The sequence below is a fragment of the Caretta caretta genome, chromosome 1 (genome assembly GCF_965140235.1).
Source record: "Caretta caretta isolate rCarCar2 chromosome 1, rCarCar1.hap1, whole genome shotgun sequence".
Lineage (NCBI taxonomy): Eukaryota > Metazoa > Chordata > Testudines > Cheloniidae > Caretta > Caretta caretta.
In genome coordinates, this window is record NC_134206.1 from 326,279,182 (window position 1) to 326,292,365 (window position 13,184).

General features: G+C 43.3%; 1 protein-coding gene across 2 annotated transcripts in view; it reads right to left on the reverse strand.

The window, feature by feature from the left end:
* LOC125630423 (B-cell receptor-associated protein 29) overlaps window positions 1–13,184 on the reverse strand; it is a 56,031-nt gene that overhangs the window by 39,965 nt on the left and 2,882 nt on the right. For both annotated transcript variants that reach the window (XM_075124495.1, XM_048836346.2), the window contains exon 3: window positions 3,268–3,368. In XM_075124495.1, coding sequence (XP_074980596.1) covers window positions 3,268–3,368 — 101 coding nt within the window. The remainder of the gene's footprint in view (window positions 1–3,267; window positions 3,369–13,184) is intronic.

Below are 13,184 nucleotides of genomic sequence, written 5' to 3' on the forward strand. Positions count from 1 at the left end.
AGTGACAACTCTCTACACAATGTGCATGATAATCAAGTTGGGCCATTTCCTGCACAAATCCAGGTTCTCTCACCCCCTCACCCCCCTCCCAAAAACCACACACACAAACTCACTATCCTGCTGGTAATAGCTCATCCAAAGTGACCACTTTCCCTACAATGTGCATGGTAATCAAGGTGGGCCATTTCCAGCACAAATCCAGGTTCTCTCACCCCCCCACCCCCATACACACACAAACTCACTCTCCTGCTGGTAATAGCTCATCCAAACTGACCACTCTCCAAGTTTAAATCCAAGTTAAACCAGAACATCTGGGGGGGGGGGGTAGGAAAAAACAAGGGGAAATAGCCACTCCCAGTCTCTATTTAAGCCTAAATTAATAGTATCCAATTTGCAAATGAATTCCAATTCAGCAGTTTCTCGCTGGAGTCTGGATTTGAAGTTTTTTTGTTTTAAGATAGCGACCTTCAGGTCTGTGATTGCGTGACCAGAGAGACTGAAGTGTTCTCCGACTGGTTTATGAATGTTATAATTCTTGACATCTGATTTGTGTCCATTTATTCTTTTACGTAGAGACTGTCCAGTTTGACCAATGTAAATGGCAGAGGGGCATTGCTGGCACATGATGGCATATATCACATTGGTGGATGTGCAGGTGAACGAGCCTCTGATAGCGTGGCTGATGTTATTAGGCCCTGTGATGGTGTCCCCTGAATAGATATGTGGGCACAGTTGGCAACGGGCTTTGTTGCAAGGATAAGTTCCTGGGTTAGTGGTTCTGTTGTGTGGTATGTGGTTGTTGGTGAGTATTTGCTTCAGGTTGTGGGGCTGTCTGTAGGCAAGGACTGGCCTGTCTCCCAAGATTTGTGAGAGTGTTGGGTCATCCTTTAGGATAGGTTGTAGATCCTTAATAATGCGTTGGAGGGGTTTTAGTTGGGGGCTGAAGGTGACGGCTAGTGGCGTTCTGTTATTTTCTTTGTTAGGCCTGTCCTGTAGTAGGTAACTTCTGGGAACTCTTCTGGCTCTATCAATCTGTTTCTTTACTTCCGCAGGTGGGTATTGTAGTTGTAAGAAAGCTTGACAGAGATCTTGTAGGTGTTTGTCTCTGTCTGAGGGGTTGGAGCAAATGCGGTTGTATCGCAGAGCTTGGCTGTAGACGATGGATTGTGTGGTGTGGTCAGGGTGAAAGCTGGAGGCATGCAGGTAGGAATAGCGGTCAGTAGGTTTCCGGTATTGGGTGGTGTTTATGTGACCATTGTTTATTAGCACTGTTTATTACCAATGGGAGAACCCCTCCCATCATCAGAGGTACTGTCTACAGTAAATCATTGCAGCTGTGCTGATGTGGCATCTCAAGTGTACATAAGCATTAAGCCAGGTTGGGCTAAATTAATATTGGAATGGGAGACCTCCCGGGAGCACAGAGACAGTGTAGGGGATGATGCTGGCAATTCAGCAAGTTACATTCTTCCCTCCAATGCATTATTGAACCAATTCCCTCATCATCGTGTTATGTGATGATTTGCTGCTGGATTCGCCATCTTTTGGAGACAAAACTCGGGGTCATCATAAAACCCACTTTTTTAAAGAGTAAGGTATTAATCCTAGTTTCCCAGTCTGATTTCAAGTATCAAATTCTGATTACCTAACATATCACTTCCAAGGTAAAGGTACCTTTCACTTCCTGTCCTAAAACTCTGAAGTATCAACACTGTGTGTTGTTAATCTGCTGCTGCATTTCACTTTACAGCAAAGCATCTGCATGTCACTAAATACAAGCTACCATTATAACAACCTTCTTTTTCTACATGCACATAACTTGTAAGAAGTTCTGGAGTTAAACTTTATATTGAATGTATTCAAACTGAAAAGATCAAACCAATTTCCATCCTTTTATGCCATGGGAATGTTCAGGCCTTGCCTTAAGACAGCTGTATTACAGTTTCACAAGGATACCCCATATTTAATTTCAGCTCAACTCTGCTTTTCCTTAACAAAAAGTTTGACCAAACTTTACTCACAATCTTTCCAGTTGGAGCTCAGGGAGGAAAATAAAAATCCACCACTTTTCTATTTTTTCTATTGTATTGACATTCTCCACAATATCTAGTTAAGGTTTCTGGAGGTCTTCTAGAATAGGCACTTAAATATTATTTATATTTTAGATGTCTGTACTTGCATTACTACAAGTTAGTTTATTAAAAAGAACATTTTCCAGTCTAGTTTTCTTTTTGAAGTTTACTTCTTGCATTTCTTTCATTCATCCTAGACAGTAAATCTAGTCAGTTTCACTTTGTTTAAAGTCATTTAGAATTACATAACATTTTTCACCTCAAAGCATTTTACTAACTTATCTCCTCTCCTTCTCATGCAAAAGAATCACTTCCATCACCAAAGACAGTAGATGTTCATCAGCACACAGAAACCCCGCAGAGTAATTTGTGACAGAAGTACAATGAATTTAGCCAGGCAGAATGTTATTGCCCAAGCTCAGATTTCACTAGACTTTGATGCTATTCTAAGGTTCCAATGTTCTTTTCCCCCTCAAAACCAGCTGTGGCCAGCATCTCAGTTTTATGCCTAGTCTGAGAAAAAGCACCTCCAACAGAACACTGCCTTTTCCCCATCGTTCTGGGACATTATTTCAATGTCAGTCCAGAGAAAGGTTTCAGAGTAGCAGCTGTGTTAGTCTGTATCCGCAAAAAGAAAAGGAGGACTTGTGGCACCTTAGAGACTAACAAATTTATTTGAGCGTAAGCTTTCGTGAGCTACAGCTCACTTCATCGGATGCATCGATGCATCCGATGAAGTGAGCTGTAGCTCACGAAAGCTTACGCTCAAATAAATTTGTTAGTCTCTAAGGTGCCACAAGTCCTCCTTTTCTTTTAGTCCAGAGAAAGAGTGCCAGCTACTGAAGCATCTTCCTACCAGCACTTAAGCGTTCCTTGGAAATCTACCATCCAATGACTTACGTATCTTAATCATACTTGGCTTGTAATTTCTGATGGCATGACAACAAGTGGTCTGGCTGAAGTTCCATTTGTTCTCCTGCATCATCACAATACTGTACTATTGTGTATGTGTTACTAAGTCTGCACACAAAAGTTTAAATGTACCACCTCCAAAAAAGTGTTTGAACTGAAATTTAAAGAATATCAAAAATGTTTCTAGTCATGTTCAGTTTGTACTCTGTTTATCTATTGCCCATGGACCCTGTGTACCCTCTAAGCAATTTTCAACACACAAGAAGAAAGATTTACTACTTACCAAGAAACAAAACAATCAGTAGAACGATTATTGTTAGGAATGCCTTATTCCAATAATTTGCTATTTTATTCCATACTGGAATCACAAAGATCTTCTGCCATCTGTAAAATAGCATTGTGTTAATCCCCCAAAAATTAAACATTAGAAGATGATCACCTTATACAAGAGTTTATCAATAATATTAATTCATAATAACCAATCAGCAAGATCTAGTAACAACTATTTCAACTGCAATTTAACAGTGTTAAGCTAACTACAGTTTTGCCTACAACCCAATTTAACTTCTCTTAAACCCCAAAACAGAAAAGGTTACAAACTGTGTTTATTCATATTGAAAAAAAAAATCTGTTACAAAAATATTAGCTATTTTTCAACTGTAGATTCTTTTGCCTATAAACTTAGCTTTACTACTTGTATGCTCTACACCCATTACAGAACAGAGAACTTCAGGGGAAAATGCATAATCCATAGTGTGCCATTTAATTTTTAGCTACCTGCAAATAGTCTTTTCAGGTGAGTTAGGAAAAAGCTATCTGTAAATCATAAGATCCCCACATTAAAATTAAATAAACTGACAAAAAATAGTGGCTGTAACTCATTCTGCCAGAGTGATTCCTTGCCAGAGGGCACATCTTTTAACAACGAAAAAGAAAAAGCTCTCCACCTCATTGAGCAATTCCCCACTGGGCACCTCATTCCTCCTTAAAAATGAAGAGATGTATCCTACTCTTGGGTTTACATTTTAGGGGAGGGAGTTAACATCTCCGGTCAAGAGTAAAGATATATACGCTATGGAAGCCATTCTCTGGAAAATGGAAACAAACCCCTCACCCCGCCAAATAATGTTTAAAAAACAGTGGTCTTGGATGATGAATGTCATGGCTTTGTTTTATTTAGTCATTCAGCATTAATGGACAGATCTGCAAAAACTTCAGATTTTCAAAGCAAAGAGTACAACAGAAGAAGTCTGGAATGTTTAAATGAACTGCAAACCAGTAAGAGAGAAACTGGAAGACAGAAGGCCCTATTTTCTGCTGGTGTAAACTGGCATAGCTCTGCTGATTGCAAAGGAGCTATGCCAATTTACATCACTAGATTATTTGGCCCAAATCTAGTAGTGGTTTATCATCTGAGAATTATTCAATGTTTGAGCCAGAGGGTTTCATCATAAAATAATTATGATGCACAAATATTTTTAAAATTTGTATTTTGTTAGGTTGTGTGTGTTCTGTTGGTTTGCATCTTACTAAGGACTTGACCCAAATCCTCTTGAAAGTAATGGGAAGTCTCTTCAAGGAGAGGAATCTCTTCATCAATCCTCAGGTGAAGGATTTAAAAAATTCTGTGCAATATTATCCAAATAAATATCATATAAATATAACAAATTTCCATTATATGCAGAAGATGCTCAGAAGTTGTGCTAATTTAAAAAAATTGATTTAAGGCAGATTTGCGATTCTTAAAGGAGAGACTAAAGGTTGAATTCCAAAAGCAGAAATTCTCAATTTTTATATGCTGGACCACTTAAGATAGAGACCCTCTCAGGAACAGCTGCCTTGCCAGCGCTGCCCTATGTCAACTATAACATTAAGTTACATAAATATTAGATGAGCACAAGATAAAATAAGTTTACTTTAATGTGATGCCCTCCACCCACTGTATCTGCTTGTTTCTCACCAGGAGTAGGAATTCACTAACTTCCTTTCACTGCCTATAGTCACAATGCTGTGATCTTCCCAGGTTATAACAGAATAAATGTGGACATTCTCTCCCCCTCATCCACCCCCCTGCCCTCCCAAAAAAAGTTTTGGAAGGGATTTATTAGGAGGAAACTTCTTCTGTGCACAGGTTATTCCAGACATTTGATTCCTCAAAAGCAGTTGATACTGACCACTGATCTGATCCAATATGGCAATTCCTCTGTTATGGGTCACTTGGCAGCTTGGTTCCATCCATCCAGATATTTGTATTTTGGTATTTTTAATATACTCACCAGACAGGAAGTTTTGCTTATTATCAGGATTTTAATATCTGTTCATTAACCCAAACAAGCACAGGCACACAGGAGCGCTGCTTGAACAGACAAGTGAGGGCATGTCCCCACTCGCTGCGGCACCAGTCGTGGCACCAGCGCTGGGAGAGAGTTGTAGTGCTGTAAAGTGCCAGTGTAGACAAGGCCTGAGTAACTAAAACTTTCAAGAACAATAGGACCACTTCTTGCTTCAGCTGTCACAGCAGTTAAAGCAGGTACACACACAGCTCACAAGACCATCTAAAAGTGCTTTGCAGAGCACAACTTGAAAGCCACTGCCCAAAGGTATTGTCACAAGTGCTAAACGTCATCTTTGATCCAGCAAGATTACTGTGACAGTTTTGTCAACGAGATAATTAAACATGTAATTTAAATCAAAAAAGGATTTTGTTCTTTCAAAATAATGTTTTAAGAGACCTGAATGCTGCAAATCAACCTCAGAGCTAGCACAAAATAAATTGGACTCTAGAAGAGCCCAATATATCCCATTATACTCTGGCTCATTTGTGCCATAATATATCAAGCATTATGTTTAACATTTGAATGAATACTGGGAGCTAGTAGTATTGTGGGTTAATGAATTACTCATCAACTGGGAAGACAACTGAAATCCTAGTTACAGCATAAATGAAACTGGGTTTAATGTTTTAATTCACAGTGAATATCTGCGTACATCATAAAACCAGATATTCTTATTCAACCTGTAATGACATCCATACAGCAGCTTTCTTTCTACAGATTATCACTATAGTTTAGTTTAACTTCCAAAATACCTTTTTCAGTTATGCATAGCTTTCTTAAATTTCTTTGAGCTGAAATTCTCCATAGGCTGCTATGTGCTATGGAGTGAAGAGAACTGGCTTTTGTAAAAACTGTTTTTTCAGGGTGTTATAAGTCTTCTAACAGTTGTCTTTCTGGTGGACTTTCTTTGGACTACCACCTTTTATTAGATCCATCAGAGGGGTCCCGATAGTGGTAAAAGCCAGGGACAAATCACCTAGCTAGTTCAAGAAAGCATCTTACCTCTTTCTTTGTTTAGAGAATGGAACATGCTGACAATGCCTACACTATAATAATCAATGGCTCAGGCTGGCTTCCTCCCTCATTATGACCCAAGTAACTAACTTCTTGATTGGCCAGATTGGCCGTGAGCCCTCACCCCTCAGCCAGCAACTGAAAAACAGCTTGTACTTGCCGCACATAATCATCTCAGTTGTTGCTATATATATTGTCCAAATATGCAATGGCATACTGCTGATGAGGTCTGAGAACCTTGTCCATTAAATGTTGCAGCTGTTCCATGCAAGCCAAAAAGCACTGTCTGGAAGTGGAAGACCCTAAGGGGTATCAGGAAGGCTGTTTTTCCTTGTGATTCAGCAGCGAAGTAAAATCTACGTAGTGAGATACCTGGCAGCTCCTAAATGTTTCAACAGCTCATCCACTTGTGGCATAGGGTATGTTGTCTTGATATGGTGGTGTATTAGTCAATTCCATCTGGGTGCAGTGGAGAATACATTGCAGAAGGCCTCAACGAGATGTAAAACCTAGGCTCTTTGTTTAGGAAACTGGCACCCATCTGCACTTGTGCAGACTCTTGGTAAACGGGGGCTTGAAACCCCAGTTTGGGTTCTGGTAGGTGAGAAGCATTAAACATCCCTTCCCTGGTTTTCCAAGGCTTATGCAGGTTCACACGGGAAACACTGGTTTCTTCCCTCCTGCCAGGCAGGCAGACTTTGTAGTCCACAAGGCTAACTGAAAAACCACTTCAAAAGGCTCTTGCCACCTGGCTAGCACTATGGATTCCATGCTAGGGAGTAGCAAAAGTACTCATTACCCAGGTTGGAAGGTCAGTAGGCATGCATCCTGGTTATGTTTGTTCTTGCAAGCTCCCCCCTCCCCCCAACAGGTTTTCACAAGCAAAACTCCCAGACTCGAGGCACTCCCTGACATGGAGAACATACTGGGCCATACTGGATATCATCTGGCCATGGTGTTCCCAGCCCTCATATAGGAGGTCAAATATTCCTCAAGGCTGTCACCTGTATAAACAGACCAAAGGGAGAGAATGCAGTGGAACCTTGGGGTACCTCCCTTATGACAAACAAGAAGGGAGGAAGTACTGGGTAATTGGTCCCAATACTTGGGATCAGAGGACAGAAATTGTTTTTTAGCATCACTTTAAGGGTTTTGTTGAATCTCTCAACTAATCCATCTGTTTGCGGATGGTAGACATAAGTCTTTGGAGACTTGATCTTCAACAGGGAGCATAAGTCCTCCATTAAGTGGGATGAAAAGTTGGTCCCTTGATTGGTCAGTATTTTTTTTTGGGGGGGGGGGGGGGGGAATCCTTGCTCAAAGTTCCAGGGCAAGTGCTGTTGCCTTTGTGTAGTGTAGTGGGGATGGCCAGGATCACAAGCAAGAGTTCTTTGCCCACCACACTTTACTCTAGGAGTTTTACAGGATCAGTCTTGATTTGCCTTAAGGGAGTTTTGATCGGGGGAATGAGATCAAAGGAGCCTTTGGGGTAGTTAAATGGTACTATGGACAAGAGACCCAGTATTCTCTGAGCTAATGGTGGTCAGTGGGCCAGCAGAAATGAGTCAATACATAGACCGGGAGAAAACCTTGTCCAAAGTGCCCATCAGATAGGATGTCATGAGCTAGCTGTAGGAGTGCCCGGTTGTATAACGGAGGTACCAATAACTGGATCTTTACCTCCTCAGTCTGTTTATTGCATTCAACTTGCTATAGGCATACTTCACAGATTATGAAATGGAACCACTGCCTCAGACATCAAAATTTCAACATTTACAACAGGAATTTGATCATAAGCCCTGCTCAGTGTAGGATTCCCCCCCTCCCTCCGGTTCACAGACAAAACCTGCATCATGAGTCAGGGCTTCTAAATCTGGCAACAGTCATCCACTGGCTACTGCCTGTCTGCATCCTGGATGGGTGTCCAGTGGGCCTCAAACTCCTCTCATAGAGATCCTCTGGTTCTCTTAACTCACCCAGTCCAGGAACAACCCTAGGTGTTGACACTGGGTCAGTGGTTGCGGTCTCTGGTTTTCCTAACTTGTGGATAATTTCCCGAAAGTACCAACAATCCCAGCCAGTAGCGACACGGTAGACCAGCACTGAGGATATAGCCACTGGGAGCATATCCGTATGCCGACACAGTCTTCTGGAGTAGGCCTTCACATCCCCATTTATGCACTGGAGGAAGATGGTCAGGGTAAAAGGGACCTCAGGTGAGACTAAGGGAATCTGTACCAAAGTCTGGCCACATCCTGAATCCAACTGACACTGCACTTTTGTCCTCCTGGTCCGTTATTTTGGTGGGTCCTTACTTCTATGCTATTCTTTGCTGTCCATACCTCGGCACACACTTACTCCATAAGGGGGCATTCTCTTGGGTTCCTAGCTGCCCACACAAGAAACAAGTTACCATGTCATGGTGTGAGCCCATTTTCTTGACCAAGGACAACCCTGCCTGTTGTAGGTGTGTTTGGCATTTAAATCCGTACTTAGTCTCAGTAGCTGGGACAGGGACCAACTGCCTTGGTTACGCTTTGTCCAGTCCGTTCCTCACCTGTCGCTGTGAATTGCTCAGAGTTAGGGTGAGGAGGTGTCATCTTAACGGAAAGGGCACATACTTGACATCTTCTGCTGATCAGGGACATCTCCTGACTGGGCTTCACATCAGACTGGTCAGCTTTCTAGCCCAAGCATATCCTTCCCCCAAATCCCTGGAGGTTCCTCAACAGCCATCAAGTTTTCCATCACCTTAGTTAAAGACCCTGGGTGGTACCCCAGTGGGAATTATTCATATGAACTGCTCAACCATTATTAACTCATCCACTTGAGCTCCAGTTTGCTCCTCTGGCTGCAACCACCACCAGCAAATGGTCCTTCAATTTCTGGGCCACCCACTGTAGCCATGTTCCCGACAAATATGTTTCTGACTGCAAGCAGCACCTGTGTCTCTCTTCACTAATATAGAAAAAGTCCAGGATGGCAGCCTTAACTAGTGTATAATTCTGTGCAGCCACTGGGTCACGCCCTTGGTAGTCTGCCTGTGCTGGGCAGGGTCCAATGTTCTGGAGGCCATTGAGAGGCCACTGCCATCTGCTCTAAAGTGGACATCTTTCTTGACATCAGGACCTGTTTCAATCAGCTTCATATATACCAGTGGCAGCACTGGCCCTGGGCTCACGGCCAACTGCTGAACCCCAGCTGCCCCATCAGGTTGTAGGCCCATCAATCACTATTGTACCAGGTTTTGTTGCAGGTCCTTCTGCTTGGCTGTCATCTCTCATAGCAGCTGATGATGTTGGCTCATCTGCAGCTGTTGTGGGGCACCCCACTGTTGCAATAGCTGCTGAAGGAGCTGTTGTTACTGAGTTGCCTGTTGTTGCTGGCTCTCTGTTAGCCACTTGCACCACTGCTCTGGATCCATGCTGCTTGGGTTCTCCTATCTCCCCCAGTTTACCCTTGTGTCGGATTAGGAAGCAAATGCCCACATTCTCCACCATGTCATAGGTTGTATTTCTAAGACACCCCCTTGGGATGAGAGTGGGCACCTCTCTTGTCCCAGACATCCTTCTCTGGCTGTAGGCATTGCTGTACTGCCTATTCGGAGTCTGAAGTGGAGCCCTCCGCTGTTAGTCTTAGGGAGGCAGCTCCCCCTTTCTTCTGGGTATAATAGCAATCCAAAATAAAGAAATTAAACAAAATAATCCTGTAAAATGTTGGAAATGATTAGAAAAGGGGTAGATAATAAGACAGAAAATATCATATTGCCTCTCTATATATCCATGGTACACCCACATCTTGAATATTGTGTGCAGATCTGGACGTCCCATCTCAAAAAAGGTATAATGGAATTGGAAAAGGTACAGAAAATGGCAACAAAAATTATTAGGGGTATGGAACACCTTCTATGAGGAGAAATTAATAAGACTAGGACTTTTCAGCTTGGAAAAGAGACGATTAAGGGGGGATAGTTTATGAAATCTGGACAAAGTAAATAAGGAAGTGTTATTTACTCTTTCTTATAACACAAGAACTAGGGGTAACCAGCAGTGTACCCTCTAATTTTTTACCTGCATGTGTGGAATGAATTTTATTATGGAGGTGATGCATGGAGGGGATGGGGCCAAGGGGTTTGGAGTGTGGGAGAGGGCTCAGGGCTGGGCCAGAGGGTTGGGGTACAGGCTCTGGCTGGGGGAGGTGAGCTCTATGGTGAGGCCAGGGATGAGGGGTTCAGGGTGCAGGAGGGAGCTCAGGGCTGGTACAGAGGGTTGGGGTGTGGGGGGTGAGGGCTCCGGCTGGGGGTGCAGGCTCTGGGCTAGGGATGAGAGGTTTGGGGTGCAGGCTGCCCCAGGGAGAGAGGACTCCCTCCAGCCTTCTCTTGCGGCAGCTCTGGGCCAGGGCGCCTCTCCCCAGACGCGGCAGCTCCAGCGGGGCGGGGCTGGGCTGGGCTAGGGGAGGGGTGCCTCTTCCCACCTGTGTGGCCCTTGATAGACTGCTGCATGGCCGCTTGGCATCTTACAGTGAATTTAGGTAACCAGATGAAATTAATAGGAAGTAGGTTTAAAACAAACAAAAGGAAGTATTTCTTCAGGCACTGCACATTCAACCTGTGGAACTCTTTGCCAGAGAATGTTGTGAAGGCCAAGGCTATAACAGGGTTAAAAAAAAGAACAAGATAAATTCATGGAGAATAGGTCCATCAATAGCTATTAGCCAGAATGGGCAGGGATGGTGTCCCTAGCCTCTGTTTGCCAGAAGCTGGGAATGGGCAACAGAGGATGGATCACTTGATGATTACCTGTTCTGTTCATTCCCTCTGGGGCACCTGGCACTGGCCACTGTCAGAAGACAGGATACTGGGCTAGATGGACCATTGGTCTGACCCAGTATGGTCGTTCTTATGTTATGTTCTGCAGCCCACAAAACACTCCGGGCTCAAATCATTTTTTCTCAGAAAGCAAAAGGTAAATAATCTCTACAAAGAGAGCTGGATTCCTAACCTTGAGTGCCTTAGGGGCCCAGGCTGCATGCTCTGTGATTTGATTTAAAAAAAAAAAAAAAAATGAAGTAAAGATGGTCCTTCCACCTCTCCAGAGGGTCCAAGCAGCTGAAGCTCTTCAGCAGCTCTGCTGGTAAGCAGTCCCTGCTCCAAGGGGTTTGGGAGATCTATGTTCCCATTGTGCTTCTCTAAGAGTGCCATCCTGTGCTGTGTTTGGATCCTCCCTTTGAAGGAGCTCCTCTCCAGGTTTGAAGGGCCTCACAGGGGCACTGGATTTGACCTGACTGTGCCCACAGGATCTCTTTAACCCCTTCCTCACTGGCCTCCCACCACTGCATAGTACTGGCAACTCTATACCTGACAGTTTCTTAATCACCTAAGCAATGAATTTGACGCTTCCCCCAAAAAAATGTTTCAGAGAGGAGACAATAAAACTATTTCAGAGAGTCTTCCAAGCCTAAGGATAAACATCCCTCTTTTCTTTCATTCATCCTCAAAGCCTTACCCAAGACACTGAATTCAGTTCCTGTGCCAGCCAGAATGATGCAAGTCACTTCTTTTTCCATAAGTGGAGCATGTTGCCTTCACAATACTTCCAGAGGCTCATACCTCCCTGCTAGCAAAGGTTTGTGCCCAAATATCTCAATCTCTGGTACCATGCAACCTGCTAAAAAGCCTACCCACACGATGTGACCGGTGACAAATCTATTTAGAAATAAATATAGCTGTCTGGAATGGTACCATTACAGAGCAATCACAGGACATACAGTTGTTTTCCAGAACTCAGACAGTAATGACAATACTTCTGTTGGCAGACATGATGCCACAGGACCCACCCTTGCTAAAGGGGAAACACTTGTCTGGCTAATGAACACAGTGTAAATCCAAACTGAACGAGATCTAAAGTTGTGCATGGGTGGATGGAGGCTAAGTGAGGCACAGATCCATCAAAATATTGGGAGACCCCTCAAGGAAGATTCTTACTTCTGCCTCAAGCTTCCACCACTCTCAGAGAAAAGCTCTTCCCTACTAGCTCAGCCCCTCACATCCAAAAAGAAACTCTTCCTCCCAGTCCCCTAGAATAGATTCCTTTTCCCTCCAACTCCCAAGTCTTTGATCTTCCTGCCAAATTATACCGTTCGGCTCACTCCAGCTACTAGGCAGTCAGTCAGCAGCAATCCAATCAACTGTCCAGCATGCTTCCATTTGTACTCTGTCTCATACTTCACTGCTTTGTCCCAGTGAGTAATCTGTGAGGCCTGAACCTCAGAGATTCTGCTGCAGGGCGTGATCCAAAGCTGACTGAAGCCAATGAGAGCCTTTCCATTGACTTCAGTAGACTTTGGAACAGGCCCTTAATCAGCTCTTGGAGTTGTGAAGAAATATGGATTTAGGATTCATCTCTCCCTTTTGGCAGAAGAAAAGGAAGTTGGAATGCTCAGGGACTGGGCAAGAAACCCTTCTGGGTGGCTGTGGCTACGTACTCAGGGCAGCAAGTGGAAAAGTTAGTTGTACTGGATAACTACAATTACAGTAATTTCCGGAAGCACAATTCAGATCAAAATGAAGAGATCACTATGGACCTACAGCATCTCTCTCTTAAATCGTAAGGGAGGCATTCCGATACAACGGCAATGGGAATACAAAACCTTACACTAAATATAAATCCTAAAATAAATGTCACAGCTCTAACTGCATGAATGATGCCTCTAGAATTAATCTTATTTTGACAATTCTAAATTTGATTTGACAGAATAAAAAAATTAATCTAAATATATTTTATGCCAACCCATCACATTTCCACTTGTAAGGTCTAAGATCGGTTGAGAACCATTTCAGCATTCCAACCTG